Source organism: Lepus europaeus, chromosome 7 (assembly GCF_033115175.1).
Source record: "Lepus europaeus isolate LE1 chromosome 7, mLepTim1.pri, whole genome shotgun sequence".
NCBI lineage: Eukaryota > Metazoa > Chordata > Mammalia > Lagomorpha > Leporidae > Lepus > Lepus europaeus.
Window position 1 is genome coordinate 17,555,344 of NC_084833.1, and position 27,467 is coordinate 17,582,810.

A 27,467-nucleotide genomic window follows, 5' to 3' on the forward strand; every position below is an offset into this window, starting at 1 on the left:
CCACTTCTCATCTAGCTCCCTACCAAAAAGCCTGGGAAAGCAGCAAAAGATGGCCTAACTGCTCAGGCCCCTGCACCCATGCGGGAGACCCAGATGAAACTCCTGGATCCTGGCATAGGGTCTCCCCACTGAATGATATCAGGGACCAGCCATCCAGATCCCAGTGTTTGTGAACCGCCCCGCTGGGGGCTGCAAAGCTCAAAGAATGGGCAGCCACAGGCAGCAGCCGGTACCCTCTGCACTTCCCTGTGCAAGAGAGTTCAGTGCCTCTGCAGATTCTTCCCCAAACCTCACGGGCAGCTTCTGCCCTGAACTATTGCAGACCGTGGTAGAGCAGCCCGAAGTGCCCAGTCACCCACACTTGCAAAAGCCTCTGGGCTCCTCCCATTGCACCAGGAAGACAAAGGCAATGTTTTTGTTTTTGTTTCGGCACCACCAATGCACAAACCCATAAAAAGTCCCCTTTGTGAATGGTTTCTCCGCTTCAGATTGGTGTCTAAGAAGTGTGTGGATTTGCAATTTGTAAGATTCCTGTAACTCTAGAAAGTAGCATTTGAGATATGTTTTGTGCATCAGGCTGGCTGGGCCCTCACAGCCGCGTTAGGAAGCAGACACCGCTATATCCATTTGTTTAAGGTGCAGAGAGATAATGTGATCTGCCCATGTCCACGTCTATTAACTGGCAGAGACAGAATCTGGACTTCAAAGCTCATTGTGCCTTCTGCTCTGTCGAGTGCCTAGCAACCTGCTGCGTACAGGGCAGTATTAAGTAAAACTAACATTTAAATTTCAAGACACAGCGTTTAAATTTCCTACGCACAATTTCACTTCATGTCCATAGCGATGCCGAGAGGTATCCCACGTTAGACTTGGATGCAGAACCAACATCAAAGAGGATAAAATGAATGGATACAAAGGGAGAGCCAGGTTCCAAAAGCAAACCTTTCCCCAGCACCTCGTGCTCTGCGCCGCGCTCTGCCCAGCTCAAACGTGGTCAGATACGGAGCATCCAAGCTGCGGTCGTCTCTGCTTCTTAAATAGGGGTGGCCTGGTTGGCACTGAGGTTAATTCGTGCAGCATTTATTGAGCACCCAGGGTGTACCACGCACGGCAAATACAACTGTGAACGCAGGCTGCCGGGATTCCCAGTGGAGCGCTGCAGAGCGACGCGCAGGAAATAAGGGCGAGGCGAATTTAGGCGGAACGGTCACAGAAGGGACCCTGCGAAGTGGACATTGACTGCGAAGGATGGAAGAACTACAGCCCGGAGACGACGCAGGACTCGCTATCAGACTGATCTAAGGTTTGCGCTCCAAAGCCCAACACCTTTGTACCTTACGCTGAGGATGCCAAAGGGCGTGCGGAAAGAAGCATAACGGAAAATCTCTGAATTCTTTCTAGTTCTCTGACCTTGCCTTTGCTCGTCAGGGTCACACCCCCTCTTCCCCCGCCCCGCCATCGCCACGCCCTTTCTTCTCCTTCCGGAGACTTCTCGCTTGCGCACGCGCAAAAGAAACTCGTTCCCCGAGCCCAATGCAAGACGCTTGCGTCACTGGCTATAAGCCCCGCCCCGACCGCAGCGGCCGCTCTCGAGCGCCTGCCGTTTCTGCGGGCGGGGCTGTGGGCGGGGACTGGGCGGGGCGCGCCGCTACGTGCGTGCGTGCGTGCGCGCGCGCGCTTCGCGGGGCGGGCCAGTGAAGCCGGCGTCCTGGCACGTGACCTAGGGCCGGCTCGGTCGCTTGGTGGCTCGTTCTGTCGGTCCGTCCGCGGGTGCCATCATGGCGGACGCGGCCAGTCAGGTGCTCCTGGGCTCCGGTCTCACCATCCTGTCCCAGCCGCTCATGTACGTGAAAGTGCTCATCCAGGTATGAGTCGCCGCCATTCCCTTCCCCGCCCGGCGTCCTGTTCGGCCGCCGCCGCCCGCGGCTCCGGAGGCTCAGTTCCAGACTTCCTGGGCCTTCAGTCCCCGGAGATGCTGTGGCTTCTCTGTGTCCTTTCCCTCCCGGCAGGGACAGCTTCCGCCGGCCCGCGGCCCCCCGCCGGGGTGTCGCCTCCGTGCCCCGCGATGAGGCCGGCTCCCTTCCCCGTAGCCAACTGCCGCCCTGCCCTTGCCCAGCGGCTCCCTGAGGTTGATCGTGGCCGCTCGCCACCGGGGGCTTCCCAGCTCCCACCCCTCCGGCCTCAGCGTCCACCTCTAGCCTGGCCCCGCTCGCCTGCAAACGCAGGACACGACATACTCGAAGGCGAACCTGAGGTTAGCAGGGGAGCCGACTTCTGTCATTTTTGTCGCTTTTTCTGCTTTTTGCTTCTGGTCCTGCTTGCTGTTTGCTTCCGAGACTTTAACGGCCATACCCAGAGGAAGACAAGGAGCGCTTTCCGAAGTGATAATGAAGTCAGGTTTCGGAAGGACCTGAAGTTTAGGGGTCATTTCCGACGTCAGACCCGCGGAGCGCTTTCCAGCCGCAGTCCCGGGTGGCTCCTGACGGTGAAAATGACATTTGTCTGAGCCGGAAGTCAGTTCGGCTGAAAGGAGTTTGGGCAAGTTGGAACCTAGGTGTTAGTCTCTAATGTGTTTTAGAGTAATTTTTACTCGGTATTTTGTATTCACAGGCGGGTAGGCCGGTTTTTAGTTGACACTAGACCTAGGGAGCATTTTCAGTTCTAAATATTCCAGTGATGGACAGGGCATTCACTTTTTTTTTAAAGACCTTTATTGAGGGTTGACATTAATTACCCCATGCCTTTTGTGCCAAGGAAGGGTGCAGTTTTTCCGGCTCCTGTTGCTCACCACCCGCTTTTCTGTAAAAAATCTACAAGGCACTAAGGATTAGAACATTTCTTTCAAAAAAAAATATTTATTTATGTGAAAGTCAGAGGGAGAGGCAGAGAGATCTTCCGTCCACTGGTTCACCCCCCAGGTGGCTACGCACCTGGATGGGCCAGGTAGGAGCCAGGAGCTTATCCAGGTCTCCCATGTGGGTGGCAGGGGCCCAAACACTTGGGTCATCTTCTGCTGTTTTTCCCAGGCCAACAGCAGGGGTGGAGCAGCTGGCACACAAACAAGCACCCATATGGGATGCTGGTATCCAAGCTGTGGCTTTACCACAATACTGGCTCCTAGGACATTTCTTACTCCTGCATTGTTGCTAATCCAAATTATTGGTTGCTGAGTTGATCTCTGTAGGTTCAGGTTGCCTATGTAAAAGGCCATTATAAAATCAGTTATTTGACAGACACTTTGAAATGTGCTGTGAAGGCTAAAGCAGAATTGGCGCTCGAGGCCAGCTAGCGTCTGCAGTGAAAGCATTTTCCAGTACGTCTGGAATGGACACACCACCCAGGACTACCTCAGAAGACAGGGTTTCCTAGGGACGTTCGGTGATGTTACCTCCGAAACTTGAATATCTTGAATTCTGATTTCACAATAGCTGTGTGTTGCCAAGTATCTCAGGGGTTCTGGTAAAATTCCCAAATACTCAGTTTTTAAAATAGTCGTAGCACTTTCAGGGATCTCAGCAGTTATTTCATATCACAGACTTGAAATGGAACAAAGAGAATTAAAAGCATGTCCTACAGCATTTATTCTCTCAAATACCCCTTTAGCACCCAAAGTTCTGGATATAGTATATGAATAAAGTGGCCATCATTAGCTTTACAAAATAGCCTTCATTAGATTATTGATGGCAATCTATTCATTTAACATGAATTTGCCTTGTAATTATTTCCTAAGTGAATTATCCAGCTCTATATGCATTTGCTAGCCATACACACATTAATGCTGACTTAATGAATGCCTTCTCATTTTGTCCAAATATACAAATTGCCCTAGTTCTTTTTTTTTTTTTTTAAGATTGATTTATTAGAAAGGCAGAGTTACAGAGAAAGTGAGAGGCAGGTTGATCGATCTTTGATCCCCTGGTTTACTCCCCACACTGCCACATGTCTGGGACTGGGCCAGGTTGAAGCCAGGAGCTTCATTGTGTTCTTCTACATCAGTGGCAGGGATCCAAGTACTTGGGCCACCTTGTGCTGTTTTCCCAGGCCCATTAGCAGGTAGCTGGATTGGAAGCAGAGCAAACAAGACTTGAACCTCCACTCTGTTATGGGGTGCTGTTGCAGGTGTCACTGAACCTGCTCTGCCCAAATGCTGGCCTCATAATTTTACTCTTTATTCAAAACCGTGCAACCAAGGCATTCCTAGTAATATTGCTTAACAGTTGATATATTCCCTTGTTTTTAAAGGTCGGGTATGAGCCTCTTCCTCCAACAATAGGACGAAATATTTTTGGGCGGCAAGTATGTCAGCTTCCTGGTCTCTTTTGTTATGGTAAGTGTCTTTGATTTACTTGGTTTTGATGACATTGAGGGCTGTGTTAGGCAGGGGTTGCTGCGAGAAAGTATGTAAAAAACACATTTCCTGACCTTTCTATGTAACCGTTTGGACCCGAACTTAAGTCTCTAATTTGTGTTCTCAGCTCAGCACATTGCCAGCATCGACGGGAGGCGTGGGTTGTTCACAGGCTTGACTCCAAGACTGTGTTCAGGAGTCCTTGGAACTGTGGTCCATGGTAAAGTTTTACAGGTAAGAAAATTAATCTATAGATTTGGATTACCTTTTAGGCACAATTCTTTTTTTTTTTTTTTTTAGATTTATTTATTTATTTTATTTGGAAGTTACAGAGAGAGAGGGAGAGACAGAGAAAGAGAGATCTTCCAACTGCTGGTCCATTCCCCAAATGGCTGCATTAGCTGGGACCGAAGCCAGGAGCTTCACCTGTGTCTCCCACATGGGTGCAGGGGCCCAGGGACTTGGGCCATCTTCCACTGCTTTCCCAAGCACACCAGTAGGGAGCTCTGGCTGTTGTGATGGAAGACTCCAATCTGTCTCTGTCTCTCTGACTTTCAAATAAATAAATAAATAAATATTTTTTAAAAAAATCGGGCCAGTGACAGTGTTCATAGGAGAGGAGAGGGACTGTGTGTGGGAGTCCGTGGTGGTGGCAGTTCTCTTCCTTGATCTGAATCGTGAGTATTTAGATTTCTGCCTTTTTAATTTATTTGAAAGGTAGAGTGACAGACAAAAGGAAAGACCAAGAGATCTTTCATCTGCTGGTTCAGGTTCACTCCCCAAATGCCTGCAACAGCCCAGGCAGGGCCAGGGTGAAGCCCCAAGCTAGGAGACCCATCCAATTTCCCCTGGTGGATGGCCGGGACCCAAATACGTGGACCATCTGCTGCTCCCTGGAGGTATTAGCAAGAAGCCGAATTGGAATCGGAGCACAGCTCGATCCCCAGCATTCTGACAGGGGACGTGGTGTCCCAAGTGATGTCTTAACACACTATGCCACAACATTTACCTTTTTTTTTTTTTTTTTTAAGATTTATTTATTTGTTTGAAAGGCAGAATGACAGATCTTCTACCCACTGGTTCATTCCCTAGATGGCCACAACAGCCAAGGCTAGTCTAGGCCAGAGCCTGGAATTCCATCCGGGTCTCCCATGTGAGTGATAAGGGCCCAGACACTAAGGCCATTTTCCACTGCTTTTCTTTTTTAAAAAAAAAAAAAGATTTATTTACTTTACTTGAAAGAGTTACGCAGAGAGAGAGAGAGGTCTTCCATCCGCTGGTTCACTCCCCAATTGGGCGCAGCGACCAGAGCTGCACCGATCAGGAGCCAGGAACTTCCTCCAGGTCTCCCATGCGGTTGCAGGGGCCCAAGGACTTGGGCCATCTTCTGCTGCTTTCCCAGGCCACAGCAGAGAGCTGGACAGGAAGTGGAGCAGCCAGTCTCGAACCGGCACCCATATGGGATACCGGCACTTCAGGCCAGGGTGCTATCCCGCTGCGCCACAGCACCAGCCCCTTCCACCGCTTTTCCCTAATCATTAGCAGGCAGCTGAGTCGGAATTGGAGGAGCCAGGACTGGATGGAACTGGTGCCCATGTGGGATGCCAGTGTCACAGACAGTGGCTTTACCTGCTATACCACAAGACCAGCCCCTCAGATTTTTTAAAAAATCAAAAGAAATTTAAAAAAAAAGAAAGAAAACTTTACCAGATTGTACAACCATGCAGGGTAGCAGTAGCTTTTGGGATAGGAGAAGGGATGAGGGGTGAGACCGCAGCTATCTGCGGCCCTTGTTTTCAGAAGGCAAGAGCTCTTAAATGAAAAGGGGGAACCTTTTACATCTGCTTATCCTTGATGGTGGTGGATACATAAATGAATTATTTTCTTAATTTTTCTGGATGTTTCGTAACATGTTTTTTAAAAGGTCAGCATTATATGTTTCTGAAGTGATCCTCTTGCCAACTTTTTAATTCTAATGCTGAAGTTTGTGACATAATTTTGATTGTACTGGTTTCTTAGTTGTACCTGTTACAGCGTAGGTCAAACTTAACCTCTAAAGAAGTCTTAACATTTATAAATTCTGCAGGCAGAATTTCCCATTACCATATTTATAATGGTGTTATGGATAAAAGTTTTGTGCCATTTAGAAATACAGCATGTGTGTGGTTGAGAATATAAAACTAATGGTTTTGTAATTCATTATTCTGTCTCCTAATAGTCCCTGTGTTATAACTCTCAAAAAATCAGCAACGTATGATGTATCAGAGATGTTAAACTCTAGATATTTATTTACTGCTTACTTAAATAGTATTTCATAGAATCCTTTGTAGTTTTAAAGTCTCTTCAGCCAGCCTTGATATGAGAGAGCTTTTCATCAGTTCCTCATGTAGAAAGAAGCTGGCATTTCGTTGGTATTTATACTTTGCTGTCAGGCCTGTGGGTCTGGATCTGGAAGCACCATTCAGGTAGCCTGGGTCAGAGTGATGGCGTCTCCCTGGCAGTGGTTTGGTGGATTGGTTACTCTTTCTTTTCCAGCCACACCCTGTTGTGGGCTCAGAGAAAGCACCGCTCTTATCTTGGGGAGCTGTCCCTACGGGTGCTATCGAGTTAGAAGCTTCTGTACAGATTGAGGGCAAGAATGAAAATACTGCTTGAGACCAAATGACTTGAGATGAACTTGAACTAACCAGGTACCCTGAATGGTTATAGGTAGCCCAGTGAAATAGAATAAGGGATTAGTAGTGCACTTCGTATCACAAACCGTGTAAACAAGCAAGAGGAAAGATCTAGTCAGGGCTAAGAAATCTGTCAACCTTTATGAGAAAGAGATCTGTATACCTGAACAAGAACTGAATTGAAATCTGTAGACGATATAAACAGTATCCGTGAAGTGACAAACAAGCTCCAGAAATGAGCAAGGATTTTTAAGAAGGCCTGAAACGATTGGAATCAGTTCTGGCCACAGACCTGGCATCTGGCTGACAGCCTCCACTTTGCCTGATCTTGACATTGGTTCTCTTTCCTGTGATTTTTTTTTTTCATAAAATATAATTATTTTTACAAAGAAAGTGTTGTTCATTTTTAAAATCTAGTATGGCCAGAAAACAATACAACTGGGTATTACGTAATGAGTAGCTGTTCTTTTCACCTTCCCCACTTTCTGTTTCTAAAATACCCGCAAGGGTTTCCTCTTCCAGTGTGGTCTGGGCTCTGGTGGTATTCATGGTCTCTTCTCTAGAAGAGAAAAAGCAGCTCTCCTGCTTGTTTTAGAAACAGTCCGTTACAAGGAAAGAGGGGGTTTCAGCTATTCAGTCGTGGCAGCGATTCTCGGGTCTTTTGTACAGTGAAGAAAAGCCTCGCCCTGATTTGGTATTGGTTTTGCTTTTTGCGCGAGAAGAGTAGGAAAGCCCAGCCTGTGTTTTTACCAACTTAATTATCTTAAAAGTGAATGTTCAGTAAGTAATGTTGTTGGGATTTCCTTTTTTTTTTTTTTGGCTGTTCTTTTTCTGTTTTAAAGAAGAGTTTTCCCGAGTATTTGCCTGCTCCTCCAGCTGACCAACATGTTAAACCCAGCAACAGGATCACCTTAGAAACACTTGTTTCCAGCGGATGAATTAGGAATAGAAGTTATTTAGAGACTTGCAGGGGGAAAGTAGTCTTCAGCTGTTTTGTCTTCTGCCAGCATTTTTCGTTTAGCATCTTGCCTCGCGCACTTCTGTGGTCCTAATTATCCTCTCTTCTCTTCTGTAGCATTACCAGGAGTATGACAAGGTTGAGGTACGTTGGAGCTGATTCTGTGCATGGACCCCCTTCCCTGCAGGCTGTTGCTGGTATTTGGGTCTCTGTGGGAGAGAGACCAAGTGGTGGGTTTCCCTTTCATCCTAGTGAGCATTGGTATATGGGGGGACCGCCAGTTACAACAATTCTCTTCAAAGCCACCGAGTTCTGTGTCTTCTCTGATTTTACTTCAAGGACTTGGGACCTGGAAATGCACAGAAAGATGTCTCATCTTCCTTTGACCGAGTTATCAAAGAGGTAAGAGATGAATTCCTTCGCTCACTGCCCACATCCAGCTGTGTGTGGGGTAGAATCAGGGTCCTCGGCCCGTATGTTCCGTGTCTGCTCGCAAAGGAGAAGAAGCCTCTGTTTACCTCGGGCCCTGCTGTGTGTTTAACATCACACACACAGAGGAGCAGGGCCTCCTATTTAGAATACAGGCAATTCAAGGAAACTCTGTTTGCCCACTCGCTCGCTCCATGTGTGAGATTGATAAGGTGTTTACTGAAAGTCTTCCAATAGCGTTAAAAACCTCTGACACGAAAATATTAAAATAGTGATTACTCTATACCCAGAAATGGCTTTGGTGCCATTTTTGTGATTCAGAAACATTCTTCATCACCCGTTTCCCACCTCACCCTGTGTCATGGGAGATTTCATGCCTGGCTCTGAGAGCTGAGAGCTCTTTCCTTAGTTTTCACACTGTCCAGTTGTCTTTAATGAGGTCATGATTTTTCAGTAAATGCCTCCTTCTGAAATGTTCCAAAGCACACATTATTAATGGTTGACATCAGATGAACCGGGTGTTCTCTGTAAATGTTCACGAAGTCAGTGTGTGTAGAATCAGGGCTGCATGTGTTCATACGTGGCTGGTATTTCCTTAACTCCAGCTAGTCCAGCTTGTCCCATGGGGTCTTCTCAGCACTACCATTGGAGTAGGGGCTGGGGGTTTCTTAACTCAGTGATTGAAGATAATGTTGAAATGCAAAACAGAGGCGCTGATGCTGTGGCATGGTGGGTAGTGCTGCTAACTGCAGTGCTGACGTCCCATATGGGCACCACTATGAGTCCTGGTGGCTCCACTTCCCATGCAACTCCCTGCTGATGTGCCTGGGAAAGCAGCAGAGGATGGCCCAAGTGCTTGGGCCCTGCACCCACGTAGGAGACCGCATGAAGTTCCTGCCTTTGGCCTGGCCCACCTCTGACTGGTGTGGCCGTTTGGGGAGTGAACCAACAGATGGAAGATCTGTCTCTCCCTTTCTCTCTGTAATTCCAGCTTTCAAATAAACAAATAGGCCGGCGCCGCAGCTCATTAGGCTAATCCTCCGCCTGCGGCGCCGGCACACCGGGTTCTAGTCCCGGACAGGGCACCAGATTCTGTCCCGGTTGCTCCTCTTCCAGGCCAGCTCTCTGCTGTGGCCCGGGAGTGCAGTGGAGGATGACCCAGGTCCTTGGGCCCTGCACCTGCATGGGAGACCAGAAGCACCTGGCTCCTGGCTTCGGATCAGTGCGGTGTGACAGCTGCAGCGGCCATTGAGTAGTGAACCGATGGAAAAGGAAGACCTTTCTCTCTCTCTCTCACTGTCCACTCTGCCTGTTCAAAAAAAAAAAAAAAAAAAAGTAAACAAATCTTAAGAAAGAAATGCAAAACGGAATGACAAACCTGCTATATTAAACCCCAGGCCTACCTCCAAGTATTAAAACTTTATTTCCTTCATTACCTCCGTACAGAGTCCTAGACTAGAAGGATAAATTAGAATAAACATAGTGAAGTTGACAGGGTTGTGGTCACAAAATGAATCACAAGTGTTCTCTTCTCCCTGAGATTAAGTAGAGCCATAGAGCCATTTGTCTAGCATAGGTAGCAGAATCTGAAGTCATGGCCTCTTAAGTTTTATTCCACGGGACAACTCTTTTTTTTTTTTTTTTTTTGACAGGCAGAGTTAGACAATGAGAGAGACAGAGACAGAGAAAGGTCTTCCTTCTGTTGGTTCACCCCCCAAATGGCCGGCGTGCTGAGCCAATCTGAAGCTAGGAGCCAGGTGCTTCTCCTGGTCTCCCATGGGGTGCAGGGCCCAAGCACTTGGGCCATCCTCCACTGCACTCCCGGGCCACAGCAGAGAGCTGGACTGGAAGAGGGGCAACCAGGACAGAATCCGGCGCCCCGACCGGGACTAGAACCCGGTGTGCCAGCACCGCCGGCAGAGGATTAGCCTAGTGAGCCGCAGCGCTGGCATGGGCTACTCTTTACTGGTGACCTTCCCTGTGTTCCTCTGCTTTTTCTTATGCATGAAATTGGGGAAAAAATAACGGAAATCTGCTTTGCAGACAGATTTTGAGAAGTAACTATCACAGAATGTTGAAGTCCGTGAGTGGAAAGTTCTGGAGGACGACAGTGTCTGGGAGCCCGCCCCCACTTCAGGCTGTTCTCCTGACTGTGGGGCAGGAGGGCTCAGTGTCTCCCACTACAGTATCACTCAGGTTCCCCTCACAGGAATTTGAGTGTCATTAGATTTCAGAAGTGTGTGTTGATTGTTTCTAGACAACTCGAGAGATGATCGCTCGATCTGCTGCTACCCTCATCACACATCCCTTCCACGGTATGTTGGCGCTTGATATCTGGAATCTGATTTCCTGTCTTTGTGGAACTGGATCTCTCTTAACTGCTAGATAGGTTGACATGTAGTTAACTAAAGTGCCTTGCCTGCCTGTTCTGGCTTACTTGCTTGTTCTGGCTTATACCCAGTTCTTCCAGATAGTGAAGTGTCTGTAGATGGAAAGCCATTTTTTTTTCAGGGCTATCAAAATGTATCTCCACATAATTTTCAAAGTCTCTTCTCTATGTTCTGCAGTGATCACACTGAGATCTATGGTACAATTCATTGGCAGAGAATCCAAGTACTGGTAAGTGTTTTTGTTTTCGAGTGTTCTAGAAGCTTTGTTGAAACCAAATGTGTACTACCTTACATTGTTATGATTCCTTAGAGTTTGACCTGCAAATAAACAAGTAAAATAGGGGAAAAATAACCTCAGGCAGTGTTTGGAGCCCACCCCAGGTCTCAGGAATAAGTTGGCGAGTCCCTGATACCAGCTACACCCTTAGGTAGCTCGGTCCTTCTTCCATCTCCAGATTGACTTGTCTGCAGAGTGGGTGGGCACTAGAAAGTGGACGGGGTGGGGTGGTAAATTTGACCTTGTCAAAAGTGGTAATTATATTTTTTATAGCTCCAAAGTAATCTTAATGTGTTTACCTTTCTTTCCTGCGTACCCAGTGGACTTTGTGACTCCATAGTAACCATCTATCGGGAAGAAGGCATCCTAGGATTTTTTGCGTGAGTTGGTGTTGACGTGTGAGTGTGTGATTTGTTGGTGAGCCAGAAACTTTCTGAAAATATGGACGGTTGGTTTAATCCCTGGAGAAAGTGTCCTTCCTGGGTTTACTTCATTTTAAGCTGTATTTAGGTCCCTTCTGACTTAAATTCTCTTGTTGTAAAGATCCCAGACTTTTTCTCCTAGATATTTAAGATTTTAAAATGATGATTTTTAATAAGTTAATTACAAGGTTCTACCCTTTAAAGTTGCTTTCCAGTCATATGTAGTTAGTTTATCAAATAAGGAAAATTAAGTTTTGAAAAATGGGGAAATCCTCTTAACATGTATTTTTCTTATTCTAAGAAAATAAGTTTTGCAAGGCTTGAATTTACTTTGGAAAAACTTAGACTACACTCCTTTTTCAGTTAAGAAAAACTCTGCATTATTAGCTAATTTTCAGAATGTTTGCACACACTTTGAGTTTCACAAATGCTTTGGAAGGTAGGCAGGACTGCTACCCTAGTCATGTCATAGAAATTAAAAGAACTCTGATGCCCAGGCCCATTTGTTTGCTACCTGTCACATGGCTGGTAGGTGACAGAAGACATTTGAACCGTGGTCTTTTGTCTGTGGGTCATGTTCTTCCCACTGTTCTAGCTTGTCTCACCTAGTCTCTTGGACCCTGGAAGCATTTTTTTTTATGTCTCTCATCTGTTATCTTTGGATTGTTCTCACTTTGTAATTTGAATGTCAAATGGTGGGGTAAAACCACATTTAAGTTTCTTTTCCAAAGTGCCTTGCAAATATTTGGCCTCCCTGCTTAGAGTTACTAATATGAAGGTGAGCCAGTGGCCTCAGTTCAGAGCTACAGCTGACCTGTGTTTTCTTTCTTTTTTTTATGATTTTTTTTTTTATTTTTTAAAATTTTTTTGACAGGCAGAGTGGACAGTGAGAGAGAGAGACAGAGAGAAAGGTCTTCCTTTTTGCCGTTGGTTCACCCTCCAATGGCCGCCGCGGCCAGCGCGCTGCGGCCAGCGCACCGCACTGATCCGAAGGCAGGAGCCAGGTGCTTCTCCTGGTCTCCCATGTGGGTGCAGGGCCCAAGCACTTGGGCCATCCTCCACTGCACTCCCTGGCCACAGCAGAGAGCTGGCCTGGAAGAGGGGCAACCGGGACAGAATCCGGCGCCCCGACTGGGACTAGAACCTGGTGTGCCGGCGCCGCAGGCTGAGGATTAGCCTATTGAGCCACGGAGCCGGCCTGACCTGTGTTTTATAAATGGGAACGGAAGTCATTAGAGACCAGCCTCAAGGACACCTAGAAATAAGGGCGGAGTCCAGTGTTTAATGCCTTTTCAGCTGCCTAGAGTTTTGAAATTTCTTAATTCTTTGAGAGTTTGCATTGAGTGCAGTACCTTTTTACTGATCATATTTTGGGGTTCTTATTTTTCTTCATGTAGGGGTCTTATTCCTCGCCTCCTGGGTGACATAATTTCTTTGTGGCTCTGTAACTCGCTGGCGTACCTCGTCAATACCTATGCACTGGACAGTGGGGTAGGTTGTGACCTGGGTGAGATGTTCTGGTGTGGGCTGTTCTGTATTTACTTGGCTGTGCAGTTAGCTTTAAAGGAATAATGTACACAGTTTACTGTAGAGAGATGGACCTAGAGTTCTAGTCCCGCCCCTGTGCAGGATTCACAGAGACCATTTCAAAGGCAGAACTACAGAAAGAGAAGAGACAACAAAGATCCTCCATCCACGGATTCACGCCCCAAATGTCCACAAAACAGCTAGGGCAAGGCCAGTGGAGGCTAGGAGCCTGGAACTTGGGCCATCATCTGCTGCTTTCCCAAGTGCCTTAGCAAGGAGCTGGATCAGAAGTTTAGCAGTTGGCACTCCATTGTGGGATGCTGGTGTTACAGAGAGCGGCTTAACCTGCTGCGCCACAGTGCTGGCCCCTTTTTCTTCTTTTCTTGTTTTGTTTTGTTCTTGTTGAGATTACTATTTTTTGTTTGTTTTTTGTTTTTCTGGCCTCATCTGAAGTATTAGCTTTTGAATTGAGCTTTCCAGAAGCCTCAGCCTGAGAGGTGTTGAGAATCAGCATTTCCTGGCCATTGTCTCCCCTGTCCTAGCAGTTACAGGGACTCTGTGTGTACAGGCAGCACCTAGCGTGGTGGGACACAAAGCACACCAAGGGGCACCTGCACACATATAACTGTTGTCACTTCTCGAGCAGAGAGAGCTTCTCCAGGTGGCCCTTGCTTGTCTGTGGTCCTCCTTTGTGTGGCCTCAGTTGCTTACTGTCAGCTTGTATCCAAAAGAAAATTCCCGTTAAGAGAGACCACATTCATGTAACTTTGATTACAGTATGTTTTTGTAATTGTTCTGTTTTATTATTGTCCTCCGTCTTATACTGTGCCTAATTTAACTTTATCATAAGTATGTTTGTACCACTATAGGAAAAAACAGAGTATATGAGGGTACTTTAGAAACTTAGTGGGAAATATAATTAAAAGATGGATTTATTTGGGTTCAACGTTTTTTGAAATCCATGCCTAGTTTTTTCATAATACACATTTTCCACGCACTTTTTGTTTTAATAAAGTACTTTTTAAATTACGATTTATTTATTTGAAAGGCAGAGTTATAGAGAAAGAGGGAGAGACAGAGATCTTTCATCGACCGGTTCAGTCCTCAGATGGCTGCAATGGCCAGGACTGGGCTTGGCAGAAGTCAGGAACCAGGACCTTTTTCCAGGTCTCCCACATGGGTGCAGGGACCCAAGGACTTGGGCCATCCTCCAGTGGTTTCCCAAGCACATTAGCAGGGAGCTGGATTGGAAGTGGAGCAGCCAGGACTCAAACTGATGCCCATATGGGATGCCAGCAATGCAGGCAGCAGCTTAACCTGCTATGCCACAACCCTGGCCCTTTTCCTAAACTTTCTTATTATAATATGAATTTATCTGTTAATGGAAATCAACTTGATCATTTTCACCACTGCTTTTTTTTTTTTTTTTTTAAAGATTGATTTATTTATTTGAAAGGCAGAGAGAGAGAGGTCTTCCATCCGCTGGTTCACTCCCTAAATGGGCTCGATGGACAGCTGGGCCGATCCAAAGCCAGGAGCCTGGATAAGAAATGGAGCAGTCAGGACTCAAACCAGTGCCCATATGGGATGGCAGCACTGCAGGCAACAGCTTTAACTGCTACACCATAGCCCCGGCCCCCACCACTGCCTTTTTACACTGATCATCAGTGTTGTATGTTTTCATCCTCAAAATTAATTTTCAAGCTGTCAAACTGGTAATTTAGAGATATAACATACTGGTAGGTTTGTGGGCAGTTAATTTAATATCAGCTTAATTTTCTGATCCCATTCTAATAAAGATACTTCCTGTTTCAGGTGTCTACCATGAATGAAATGAAGAGTTACTCCCAAGCTGTCACAGGAGTGAGTTGGTTTTTTAACCCTTTAACCTTCTAGGACTAGCTGTGCTGTGTGTTTTCTTTTAAATCTGGCCTGTGTCCTCACTGCTTTAAAGCCGGTGTCTTTCTGGGAAATCCCTCCCGCTTGGTAATGTTTATCAGCGGTAGGAGTAACGCCATGTTCTTGCCTGCTAGCACACGTAGTGGCTGTGCAGCTCTCGGAGAGGCTGCGAGCATCTCCATCACAGCCTCGGCTGTGCCTGCTTCCCAAGCCAACAGGAGACCTTCCCCCTCCGTAATCACGGAGCCCCCTAGTAGTCGGCACTTTAAGTTGTTTCCCCTCTCCTTGTCCCGGCTGGGCCATGCCTAAGCCAGGAGCCCAGAGTTCAGTACAGATCGCCCATGTGGGTAGCAAGGGCTCTGTACCATCACCTGCTACCTCTCAGGATACCCATTAGCAGGAGTCTGGAGTGGAGCTGGGACTTGAACCCGTGGCGGGGGATGTGGGTGTCCCCAGCAGAGTCTGAACTGCTGCACCAAATGCCCACCCCAGGAGCTCAGTTTTATTTGAACAAGGACTCAGAGAAGCCTTCTAGACTTTTGTTCAGATGTTGGATGTAGCAGTACAGTAGGAGGGAGAAATATTTCCAGGCACAAAATTGTGTAAGTTGGCCTTTGCAAGGGTACTGAGAAATAAGCCCAGTGTTGGAGTATTTGACCACAATGGCACTAGGCCTTTAAAAAGGAGAGCAGAGATGACTAGGAATGACCTAATAACTTCTCCATCCTTTTGCCATTTTACAGTTTTTTGCCAGTATGTTGACCTACCCCTTTGTGCTTGTGTCTAACCTTATGGCTGTCAACAACTGTGGGTAAGTATGTTGCATTTCTTAGCCTAGTACTTGGCTGCCTGTGTGTGCGCCTGACAGGCAGAACAGTCCTGGCAGAAACTGGGAAAAGAGAAAGTGCGGTGGATGCTGTTCCCTAGGCTCCTCGTTTTTCCCTCTGAATGCTCCACGCAGCAGTAGCAGCAGCCACAGCATGTCCCTTTTTGGAAAAGAGAAAAGTGGAAATAGTAGTTCTCAAGGACTTAGACTGTACTTACCACTGTTCCAAGAGCAAGATAATTGTCAGTATGGAATAGGTGAAGTTTGTGTCCCTTAAATAAAAGGTTTCAGGGCGGGTGGGGAATAAAGGCAGTTGTCAGATGCTCTATTCCCACACCTTTCCTTTATTTTATTTTAAGTCCTTATCTTTGTCTTTATGAAGATGACAGAAGGTGTGCCTGGGGTTGAATGACACCTTTACCTGACCTTCCCAGGGGTTTGAGTGAAAAAGGGAGGATTAAAGAAAGAAGTGGGAAATTGGGCCACTGGAAGGTTGGGAAGGGCAGGTGGGGCTGATTGCCACCAACTTCCAACTTGTAGAGGTCTGGTAGCGCCACCAGTTGGGTGGCAGTTTTACCTCTTGGTTTCATTCAAAACTCTGTTCCAATGTGGTCCCCAACATGAAAATGTCATTGTCTCCCAAGGCTGGCCGTGTGGGGCTTTGAGCAGTTTGCTTGTCGGTTAGCCCAGACCGTCCTGAGGATGACGTCTAGTCTGGCGAGAGGCAGTGAGCACGGTCTGTGTGCAGGGAGGAGCCGTGCTCACCACTGCTGGTGTCCATTGCCCTACTTAGGCTCTTGCTGAGCAGCAGTTAGCTTTAAAATCCCCCCTCCTGCTTCTTGATGATACAATTCGTGTGTTTTGGGGTTTCATTTGTGAACAAATGAGGAATCTACATGTTTTAGAAAATAAGATGGAAGTTTCTGTTTATTTGTTGGTTTGAAACCTGAATATGGGGTTGTGGGTGCTCTGGTCTTTCTCTACTTCAGTATAATTTGTTTTGCTAGAACTAGAATTGCCTCTCAGAGAACCTTGTACATAGGAGCATATATTGACAGAGATTTCTCACAATTTTTTTTTAAGATTGTTTATTTGAATGGTGAAGTTAGAGAGAGAGAGAGAGAGATCTATCCACTGGTTCACTCACAGCGACCGGGGCTGAGCCAGGCTGAAGCCAGAAACCTGGTCTCCCATATGGGTGGCTGGGGCTCAAGCACTTGGGCCATCTTCTGCTGCCTTCCTAGGCGCATTAACAGGGAGCTGGATTGGAAGTGGAGCAGCCAGGACTTGAACTGACACTCGTCTGGTGGGATACTGTGTCACAGGTGGTGGCAGTTTAACTCCCTGTGCCATAATGGCAGCCCCTCCCACATTCTGGGAAAAAAATGTTTGGGAATAATGACATGAATAGCTCGTCTTTTTCCCATTTCAGGCTTGCTGGTGGATGCCCTCCTTACTCCCCAATATACACTTCTTGGATAGATTGCTGGTGCATGCTACAAAAAGAGGTACTTTATCTCACTGTGTTTTTGTTTGCTTTACAAATGTTGTCTCTAGAATCTCAGCTTAGCTCTTAGAAGCATTCTCTAGCTGCCAATTAACACACCCTGTACAGTATTCTGTATAGTCACGCTGGGAGAAGACTAGGCAGGGGTGGAGCCTCTGGTCACATTCACTTCACAAATGGGACCCAGGTAGATAATTATTCTGGGTAAAATGATGGCCTTGATTTCACTTTTTTTTTTTCTAAACTTACCTTTTTAATCCAGAATCTTCTTAGATTTTCCACAAGCTAGATGAAGAAACTAATGAGAAATTATTTATGACAGATTACTGTCACCAGTGTGCTGACAAGCTGGTCTCTTAGTCCGGAAGCCTTGTCAGTCAGTAGATGATTTTATCCAAACTCTGGTGTACAGTGTGTATCATCTGTGAGGTATCCATCTGCAACTAAGAATTCTTACTCAAGCTAGGCAGAGCTTTATCAGAAAAAATAATGCGTGGGCTGAGTAAATTTAGCTTGGGATCACTTAACGTGGCCATAAGTTCCAAGCTGTTTTTGAATGGGAGGCACTTTCAAGGGATTGCCGAAGAGAATGTATACAGAAGCCCTTTGTTGCATTTTTTTATAGCACTTGGGATGTGGATGAGACAGGCCTTTCTCCTCCGAGCTCCGGCTCCCCTGCGTGGACTCTGAATGAAAGGCCTGTTGCTGTGGTGCTCAGTGTGTGAGCCCCACGAGCCCCTCCGCGGGTTCCAGCCAGAGCGTCCGAATGACGCGGGCGCAGAGCAGCCACGAGCAGTCTCGGGTTCATTCTGCGTTCTGTGCTCTTTATCTGCCGTCTCCTTGTAGCATGTCTACTTCAGAGGAAAGATGGCCTTTGTAGTCCTACTACCTGTAGTAAGAATGCAGATAGAGAATCAGTCAGTGGGCCAGGCACTCTTCTAGGGAGCACCGACCCTCACAGTGGTGCAAGACAGTGGCAGAGCGTGGTGGACGTTTACCATCTACCACGTGTCAGGCATCAGGCATGGAGCATCACGTCATCCTCCACGTAGCCGTGTGAATAGGTGCCCGCCCTCGTGGACCCATCCCACTTGTGGAAAAACTGGAATGAGAGCCATTCAATGCTGGTTTCCTAACCAAGGCCACAGCCTGCATTCAGGAGAGCCAGAGTGAAGCGCAGGCCGGCTGACGCCACGCTCTGCTCAGTCGCTCTCAGAACGTGACTTGCATTATAAGCTCTCTATCACTTGAACATCCCTGTTCCCAAAATCTAAAATGCTCCCAAATCCAAAATGTTGAGTGTCCTGTTAGTACTTAAGAATTTTCAGATTTTCGGAGCATTTTGGATGACTAGATCGAACATGCTCAGCTTGACTGTGGTGATAGCCCAGGCAGTGCGTGGCAGAGCTGGTTTCTGTTAGAGCTGCTTGCCCTGTAATGGAGAGAAGTTGCGATTAGCTCGCTGCCCGGTAGCTCAGCCCAGCAGAGTGGAAACCCCTGCTCTGCAGCCATGTCTCGCTGTTGCCCTGCCCGGGGTCGTCACGCCGCCCAGCAGCCTGTCCCTGTGCGTCTCTGCTGGGTGGGGCTGGCTGGCCTCATCTTCATGCTGGACTTTATTTGTGTTTGTGTTTTGTGTTTGTTTTTGTTTTTTTTTTCAGGGAAACATGAGCCGAGGAAATAGCTTGTTTTTCCGGAAGGTCCCCTTTGGGAAGACTTATTGTTGTGACCTGAAAATGTTAATGTGAAGACAAGTGGGACAGGGACAGTGACATTTCTATAATCCCAGATGCACAGAATTATGGGAGAGAATGATTTCTATACAGCGTGGAGCACTTTTTTTAATAATCATTTAATCTTGGGAACACAGAGGTGTTTGGTGTCTGCTTTTTTTTGTTCTTTTTTCCAGCACAGCATAATTTCCCGTTGCTACTCCCCATCAGTTACTCCAAGATGGGACATTTTTGTTCACGAATCTTCTTTTAAACGGAGGGGAAAAGGTGGTCTTTCCCTCACGGTACATGACGTTGTCAGAGGATTGGAGTCACAGTTTAAGCCTTTGTAAAATGAGGAATAGACTCCCAAGAAGAAAGAGAGATAATTCTGTAAAACTTAAAAAATACTAATAAGACAGATGGTGACAGGAAAACATGAAGCACCTTTTCCTGGTTCTAGCTCGGAAGTCAGCAGTATCCACCAGAGCTCATCTCCCATGCATGCAGCAAAAGTAAATTGGATTAACTTTGTTTCACATTTCACAAAAAGGGCAAAGCGTTGCTAAATTACTCTAGAAAAATCTGGACGTGAGGCATCCATTCAGTCTGTTGCAAAGTAGTAAATTGTCACAGCAGAGAAAAAGGACAATTACAGTAAACAAGGAAGATTTGGAAAGGAAGTATAATGGCTTTTCCCCCCCAAAAAAACCAAGTTCTTGTTGGTGCATAAAATGTGAAAAGCAAACTGCAGCGGTCGCCTTCCAGCCGGAGACTGTCAGCCCCTGAATGCTGTCATTATGCGGCTCTGATTGTACATAATCTCCTGTTCTTCCATTTTTTGTTTTTTTCCTTCTTGTTATTGTTGCGGAAGGTGAGTAATTTGTTTTTCGATCCCAAGGACACCTTGGAAAGCACATTTGTCACTGCAGTGCCGTGGTGCAGACTTGGGTCCCCGGGGTTCTTAGGATCTTGACCTCTCACAGCGTCACCCCCAGCATGTTAGCACACATTTATGGGAGGGGGAATCACTCCGGGAAGAGAGAACATTCAGCTCAAGCAAAAGCTCCTATTTACTCGGGCTTTTTAAAAGCGGTTAAAATGCTCTGTAAAATGAGAAAGCCTAGGGTTTCACTGCTTCATCCCTGGGACATTGCCAAATGAGGACGCATTTACCTTGCTGCAGCTGTCCTGCCCCCCACATTAGAGTGAGAATGCGGGGCCTCTCCCTAGCCCAGGGTTTAGGAATACAACCTGAAGCTCTTGAGTAGCTTAGTTTGAAATGTCTTTGGTGTCAAAAAGCACTTTTATCTCAGTAATGTAAATTTTATATCCTATTCAATATTATCTGCATTTGTTTTAATATAAGGATGTTTTGCATTACCTACTTTTTTCTCTCAAAGAAAGAAAAAACCTCCAGTAAAGCTGATCTAGGAAAAAGTGCCGTGTTTATCCTGTGGCTTCTGTGCGCAAGCACGCCTTGTTCCTAGGTGAAAAAGGATCTGGCTGTGATACCCAGTCTACCACCAGAGGGCGCCAAGGCATAAAGGGTGCACGTTGGGCTGCTGAGATTTCACTGTGGCCTGGGGTTGCTCCACGTGTTGGTCTGGACGTTCAGTCTTGCTGCATTCAGGGTGTGTGTGTCTGGCGGACATAAAAATACCAGGGTGAAGAAAGCAACTTAGGATGGAAGAAACTTGCAATGTAAATCCTGAATTCTGTCTTCTCTCTGGTACCTAAACAGACCTTGCTTTTTGCTGTAATTTGCTATTCTAGAAATGACTTCTTCCCCTCTTCCCATGGGAATTTTTCCTGTACACTTTAAGAGTCAGTTGCAGCGCCGTCCCTTTGTGAAGTCACTCATCCTGTCCCAACAGGATGGGCACTTTGCCTTCTAACCCCCTCTCTGCACCCACCCTCCCCATTGTTTATGACTGCTGAACACAGAACTGCTAAAATGGGAACTACATCCAGCACCAAGTTCAGGTTTCACATGGCAATAGCATTCCTTCTCTGGCTGAAAGTCTGAAGAAAACCTTCCACTGAAGGGTCTGCCTCAGTGGGCCGCGCTGGGAGCTGCTGGCCAAGGAGCAGCAGGGGAGCAGCCACGGCCACACCGGGCCTCACTGTTGAGGGCAGAGGCGCTCTCACCGTTTTAGAAATGCTTATTATTTGAAAGGCAGGGAGAGCTTTCATCTGAGCTGGTTCCTTGCCAGTGGTCCCTAACAACCAGGAGCCCAGAACTCCACAGAGCTGGCCCATGTGGAGATTCGGCCCCTCATCCACTCTGACCAGGCACATCAGCAGGAAGCTGGAATGGGAATGGGGTAACCAGGACTCAACCCTAGGCACTTGGCCCGCAACACCACGGCGCCTGCCCTTCAAGGCGTTGTATTGCTTCTTGGAGGGGATAAAAGTAACCAGGAAGCCGGCTGGTCGAGGGAGAAGGCTCTACATTGAGCCCCGAAGCGGTGAACCAAGCAACGGGTGCAGAGTAGCACGGAAGGCCGGCTCACCTCCGCAGGGTGACAGGGAGGCGAAGCACGTGAGGGCACGTAGGCGCCTGCACTTCTCATGGATGAGAAGCGAGGTCACTGACGAGGACTTCCACAGTGAAGCAGCCCCTCAGCGGACTGGCCCGCTTGCCAGAAGGGATGTGTCAGCATCTCTTGCAGGTGCTTCGGAGGTGTCCTTGCCGTGTGCCGGGCTCCTTCAGTCACCTCTGTAAGTGCCACAGGGGTTCCTGCTTGGGTCTTTGTTTTCTCAATTTAGGCAAAGCTAATTAGCTCCTTTTCAGAGATGTTTGAGCTTACCAGCGAACTCCCATAGGGCTGGGTTTTCTCCTACTGATCTCTTACCCTTTTTTTAGAAGATTGCTTGACTTTGGGGAGATGCTCCACTTGCTGGTTCACTCCCCACGTGGCACCATGGCTGGCCTCGGGCCAGGCAGAAGCCAGGAATCCGGGTCTCCCATGTGGGTGCAGGGGCCCAAGCACTCCGACCATACCCTGCAGCCCCGCTAGGTACACCAGCAGGGAACTGGATCAGAAGTGGAGCAGCTGGGGCTCCGGCACTGTGGCACAGTAGGTAAAGCTGCTGCCTGCGGCACTGGCATCTCACATGGACACCAGTTTGTGTCCTGGCTGATCCATTTCTGATCCACCTCCCTGCTGATGGCCTGGGAAAAGCAACAGAAAATGGCCCAAGTGCTTGGGCCCCTGCACCCACACAGGAGACCTGGACGAAGCTCCTGGCTCAATCTTAGCATTTGTGGCCACTTGGGTAGTGGACCAGTGGATAAGATTCTGACTTTCCCTCCGTAAATCTTTGAAATAAATGAAGCAAATCTTACCAAAAAAAAGTGGAGCAGCTGGGATTCAAACCAGCACTCAGGGGATGCTGGAGTTGCAGGTGGTGCTCCAGCCTGCTGCTCCACAGCGCTGTCCCCTTTTTTCTCTTTACATGTGGAGGGTCAGAGTCTCGCACTCCAACTTCTGCCCTGGAGGAAAAGCTGCAAATGAGAGGTTCTTTTCAGGACAGAGTCATTTTCTACAGCAAGTATTAGCCCACCAGCTAACCTCCACGTGACGGCTGCTTCATGCCACCTGCCCCTCCCATGTTGGGGAGTCCCCTAGTGCACAGGTGCTGGGTCTCCAGACACACCCATCTGATCCGATGTCCTGAGGCCAGGAACGGATACGGCAGAGCCCAGTATGCTTCAGTCTCAACGTGGATTCCTCTGCAGTCTGGGACCAATTAGACTTGGTTCGAAATCTGCAAGTGTTCTGGAACCAACTTGTTGCAACCCTGAAGGATATTTTTACGTAGATTCAAATCCCTGCCATACACCAAAGTCCAGTCCGAGGATGGTGGAATGGCAAGGCAGGGAGAGGAGGGGAGTGAGTGGGACCCCCCAGCTTTCCAGGGAGCAAACCATGTCGCATGGGGGAGAGGAAGTTTGGTGGCACCCCCTGCCTGGATAAGGCAGCGGGAGGACTGGGCTGTCCCGGGTACTGCCACATCACTAAGGAACGTGTGTTTATTTCCACAGTAGCACAAAGAGCCAGAGGGTTAGATAAGGACAAGAACCAGAACTGTACCTACTGCCGCTTTCCATCCCATCTGGGGCCCTGCCCTCCTGGCATCAGAAAGACGGGAAAATGTCCTTGGCTGGAAACCGAGACAGGGTGAGCGTGGACAGAGCGCCAGGCCTGATTTCCGACTTCCCCGGCACTCCCAGTGGAGCTCATGCCTTCCCGCCTGGAGGGGCCAGGGCGGGGAGTTTCATCAGTGCAGCTGTTGGTTAGCTGGCGAGAGGGTGCTCTGTCCTCCATGGTGTTTACCATCCATTGAGGGTGATGCAGAATGTCCGGGCCATAAGAGGATTGAATGAGACGGTCTAAGCCCCACCTGGTGCGCAGAAGGGGGGTGCCCCTTGACACACTTGCTGTTGGGCGAAGCAACATGTGATGTGAGAAGTTAGCACTAAGCACCACGGGATCCACGGGCGGGCATGCTCCTGTCCACCAGGGGGGGTCCAGTGCTCCGTGCAGGGTTGCAGCATAAGGTTTCGGGCCTTGATCATTCAGGCCCCAGGCGCCTCCTCTGTGAGATGAGAGTGTGTGGTTCAGGGACCAGCACAGAGTGAGCAGCTGGTGTGTGGCAGCTGCTAGAATTGCAGGAAGTGGGAGGGGAGGAGAGACACGGTCCAGCTCCAGCCAGTGGCGTGGAGAAGGTCAGCAAGGCTTGAGCAGCCGAGGGCGGGTGGAGTTGATCTAACTGTCCCGGTCTTTGTCCAGAGCACGGTGTCGGCAGTAGAGTACTCAGAACGGTGACTTGCACATAGTACATACTCAAAGATACCCTGAATGAATGGCCGCCTGACAGACGTACGCTGTCTCCTGGCTGCCCGTCAGGGTCCTTAGAGGGGTAAAGTTACATCCCAGGCCCTGAGTCCAACTAGAACCCCTCCCCACGGGATGACCACGTTCACTCCTCTCCCGCTTCTGAAAGTCACTGCTGGCTTCTCAGAATGCCTGCTGTTTGTAGTGTCCCCGCCCTGCCGCCCCATGCATCAGCCCCGCTCAGCTGTTGCTACAGTGTTTTATCTCGGCTTCCTGCTGCCAGGACCAAGTGGTGGGCAGAGATAAGCCGGGGCTCCAGGGAGCGATCAGAGATCAGCATGTGGGGAGGATGGCTGCGGTGCCCCTTTGCCTGCACAGGCCCCTGGAAAAGGAGCAGATACTTCCGTACTCCATTCCCACCTGAATTGCCCAAAGACTTCTTAATCCTGACCCCCTGAGCCCAAGCCACAAAGCCCCAATTCTCCCCCCACAGTCGCCTCCACTGTAGCTGCTATCTGTGTTACCTTCCACCCCAGCCTCCTGTGGGAGGAGCCAAACTGAGAAACGGGGATATTTATAAATAGGAAGTGGGCGTAAAGTTCTGCCGTCACCGATGTTTTAAACAAGGCTCATTCCACCTCTCCTCCATTTGAGCTTTGAAATTCCTGTCCACCCCCTCATCTTCCATCTTTTCCAAAACCTGAATTGCTGCTCTCTCCTTGGTCAAAGCCACAATCAGCCTGAATCCTGTGGTGGTGCCAGGATGTGACGTGGATGAAGCATGGGAAATATGTGGATATGCACCCAGCTGTCCCGGGAAAGGCTATTGCCATGACATAAATGCACCTGCCATCTGGTGATAGAATAGTTACTGATGATCCGCTGTGTGTGTTGCCCACTTACCCCTTACCACAAAACAGCTGTTAGCAAAATCCTACCCTCCTAGTGGGGAAACTGCAGCTCAGTGGGGTTAACTGACTGCCCAGCACTGGTAATGGCAAAGTCAGGACGCAGACCTGTCCGCCTGTGGGATTTCTAAAAAGCAAAAGCCATGCTCACGTATTGAATCCTAGAGATGTTCTACATTATAGTAGTGGAGCAGCTTTTCTTGTGAAATTGTCTGTTTTTATTTCAAAGAAAAAGGAATCTGTCCTCTGGTTCATTCCCCAAATGCCTGCAACCACTGGCAACCAGAGCCAGGAACCCAGAACTAAATCCCAGTTTCCCACATGACTAGAAGGGACCCAAGCACTGGAGCTACCATCTGCTGCCCCAGGAACTGGAAGCAGAGCCGAGTCTGGAGCCCAGGCACTCTGGGGTGGAATGTGCCCATCCCAAGTGGCATCTTACCTGTTGCACCAAACACCCGCTCAGTTAAATTTCAGGAGGAGCTCTTGATTTTATTGCAACAATGAAAAGGGAGTGTTTGGCAGCTGCATACCCAGAAGCCCCATTCAAGCTGGCTTAATAGAAGCGGAGGCTGTCCCCCAAGTGACAGATGGCCAGTGGTCACTCCAGCAGTTCAGACAAGGGCATCAGCACACTCACTCTCCCCATTCTTTCAGTCTGCCCATCACTGCCTGGCTTCCCTCTCTGTGTAGCTGCAGGCTGCCAACTGGCAGCTCTACTCACGGCTTCTTAGAGCTTGTAATTCCAGAGAAAGAACAAATACCTCTTTGGAGAGCTCCAGCAAAAATCCCCAGGATGCTGGCTCAAAATGCAAGCATCTGTAAACCATTTGGTGTGTCTGAGAAATGGACTGCTCTCGTCCCCTGCTGGCCAGACCTGAGTCTCACGCCCATCCTGGGGGTGAGGGTCCACGGTCAGCCCAGAACCCTAGAGCCCTAGGGCGCAGCCATCCACGTTGAGCTGGACACTTGTATAACATGAAGGGCTGGGGCTCAGCAAAGGAACGCTGTCTGGGCAAAGACACATATCACCCCTGCTAACACAGAACATGTGACGCCTGGGATTCCATGAACCTAAGCTGTACATGGGGAGCTGGCTCGTGTGAAAACTTCTGTGCACAGGTATGGACATAGATTAGTTCAGTCACCCCATGAGCCAGAGATAATGTCCCCATTTTTTAAGTGAAAAAAAAAAAAAAGGAACTCAGAGATTTAACAATGTGCTAATAAGCAGCAGAGCTAGAATTCACGCCCAGGTAAGTGAGATTTACACCGCAGCACATGGCCAGTCTAGGAGTGGCACAGCGTCAGTGTCCTTTCTTGGGGGGGGGGGGGAGGTACAAAAGCCCCCAGGAAGCGGTAGAGTTATAGACAGAGAAAGGCCTTCCTTCCGTTGGTTCACTCTCCAAATGGCCGCTATGGCTGGTGCAGCGCCGATCAGGAGCCAGGTGCTTCCTCCTGGTCTCCCACATGGGTGCAGGCACCCAAGCACTTGGGCCATCCTCCACTGCCCTCCCGGGCCACAGCAGAGAGTTGGACTGGAAGAGGAGCAACTGGGGACTAGAACCCAGCACCCATATGGGATGCCGGTGCCACAGGAGGAGGATTAACCAAGTGAGCCACAGCGCCGGCCCCAATCTTTTTTTTTTTTTTTTAATGAATTGAAAAAAAAGAAAAGTTAGAATCCCAAATTTAGCAGCTAGATGGAGTATGGTGCAGGAAAGACATGAAGCTCTAAAATGGGAAATTAGAGCATCTCCTTTGCAAAAAATCCTGTGTAGAAAACAGAGGGAAAAAACCAGTGTGGCTCAAGCTTTTTTAAAGAATTAAGCTGCGGCTGGTTGTGTGGCATAGCAGGTAAAGCCGCTGCCTGCAGTGCCGGTATTCCATATGGGTGCCGCTTTGAGTCCCAGCTGCTCCACTTCCAATCCAGCTCTTTGCCACGGCCTGGGGAAGTAGTGGAAGATGAACCAAGTCCTTGGGGCCCTGCACCCATGTGGGAGACCCGGAGGAGGCTCCTGGCTCCTGGCTTCAGACTGGCCCAGTTCCAGCCATTGCAGCCATCTGGGGAGTGAACCAGCGGATGGGAGACTTCTCTCTTTCTCTCTATGCCTCTGCCTCTCTGTAATTCTACATTTCAAATAAATAAATAAATAAATATTTTTTAAAAAAATAAAGAAGCTGTTGCGTGGGACGCCTGGATCCCATAACAAATGAAGCTCCTGGGATCTGGTCCTACCTCCGTCCTTGCTTCCCATACAGCTTCCTGCTACTGTGCCTGGGAAGCAGCAGGCGATGGCTCAGTTCCTATTGTGTCCCTGCCGCCAGCGTGGGAGACCAGGTTGGAGTTCCTGGCTTGTGGCTATGGCCTCACCCAGCCCTTACTGTTGTGCCCATTTGTGGAGTGAGCCAGCTGATGGAAGATTTCTCTTTTTCTCTCTCACTCTCTTTCTTCCTCTCTCTGCTTTTCAAATAAATAAAAATGAATGCACATTTTTTTGGAAAGGGTGTAAGGGAAGGCAGGGTGAAGTCCTTGGTAAGCCGACACGTGGAGAAGGTGCAGAGACATCACTGTTCTGTTCAAGCGGGAGAACCCAGGAGAGGTCAGGGTTCTCTTGGGGATGAGTCAGGCTGCTGATTGCCGAGCAAGGCAAAATGCTCTGCCCCAGTTGTCCTCATCCCCTCCGCACACCCTGGGAGGGGGGAGCCTGTCTAAACTGGGAAAAGCAAAGCAAAGCATGGTTTAGA

The 27,467-nt window shown here is 48.4% G+C and overlaps 1 protein-coding gene across 1 annotated transcript; it reads left to right on the forward strand.

Moving 5' to 3' along the window:
- The first annotated feature begins 1,700 nt into the window (after positions 1–1,700).
- Positions 1,701–19,124, forward strand: MTCH2 (mitochondrial carrier 2). The gene is made up of 13 exons (XM_062196134.1): positions 1,701–1,865; positions 4,243–4,327; positions 4,476–4,582; positions 8,099–8,125; positions 8,321–8,383; positions 10,668–10,725; positions 10,978–11,029; positions 11,398–11,457; positions 12,897–12,990; positions 14,842–14,889; positions 15,669–15,736; positions 17,184–17,259; positions 18,917–19,124. Exons 1-13 carry the CDS (start codon positions 1,779–1,781, stop codon positions 19,001–19,003), a joined length of 912 nt encoding a protein of 303 aa, XP_062052118.1. The 5' UTR covers positions 1,701–1,778; the 3' UTR covers positions 19,004–19,124.
- Positions 19,125–27,467: the final 8,343 nt, after the last annotated feature.

Coding starts and splice junctions, on each gene's coding strand:
- MTCH2 (XM_062196134.1), top strand. CDS start 1,779: ATGGCGGACGCGGCCAGTCAGGTGCTCCTGGGCTCCGGTCTCACCATC. Junction 12,991..14,841: donor CCTATGCACTGGACAGTGGG/GTAGGTTGTGAC, acceptor TTCCTGTTTCAG/GTGTCTACCATGAATGAAAT. Junction 14,890..15,668: donor ACTCCCAAGCTGTCACAGGA/GTGAGTTGGTTT, acceptor GCCATTTTACAG/TTTTTTGCCAGTATGTTGAC.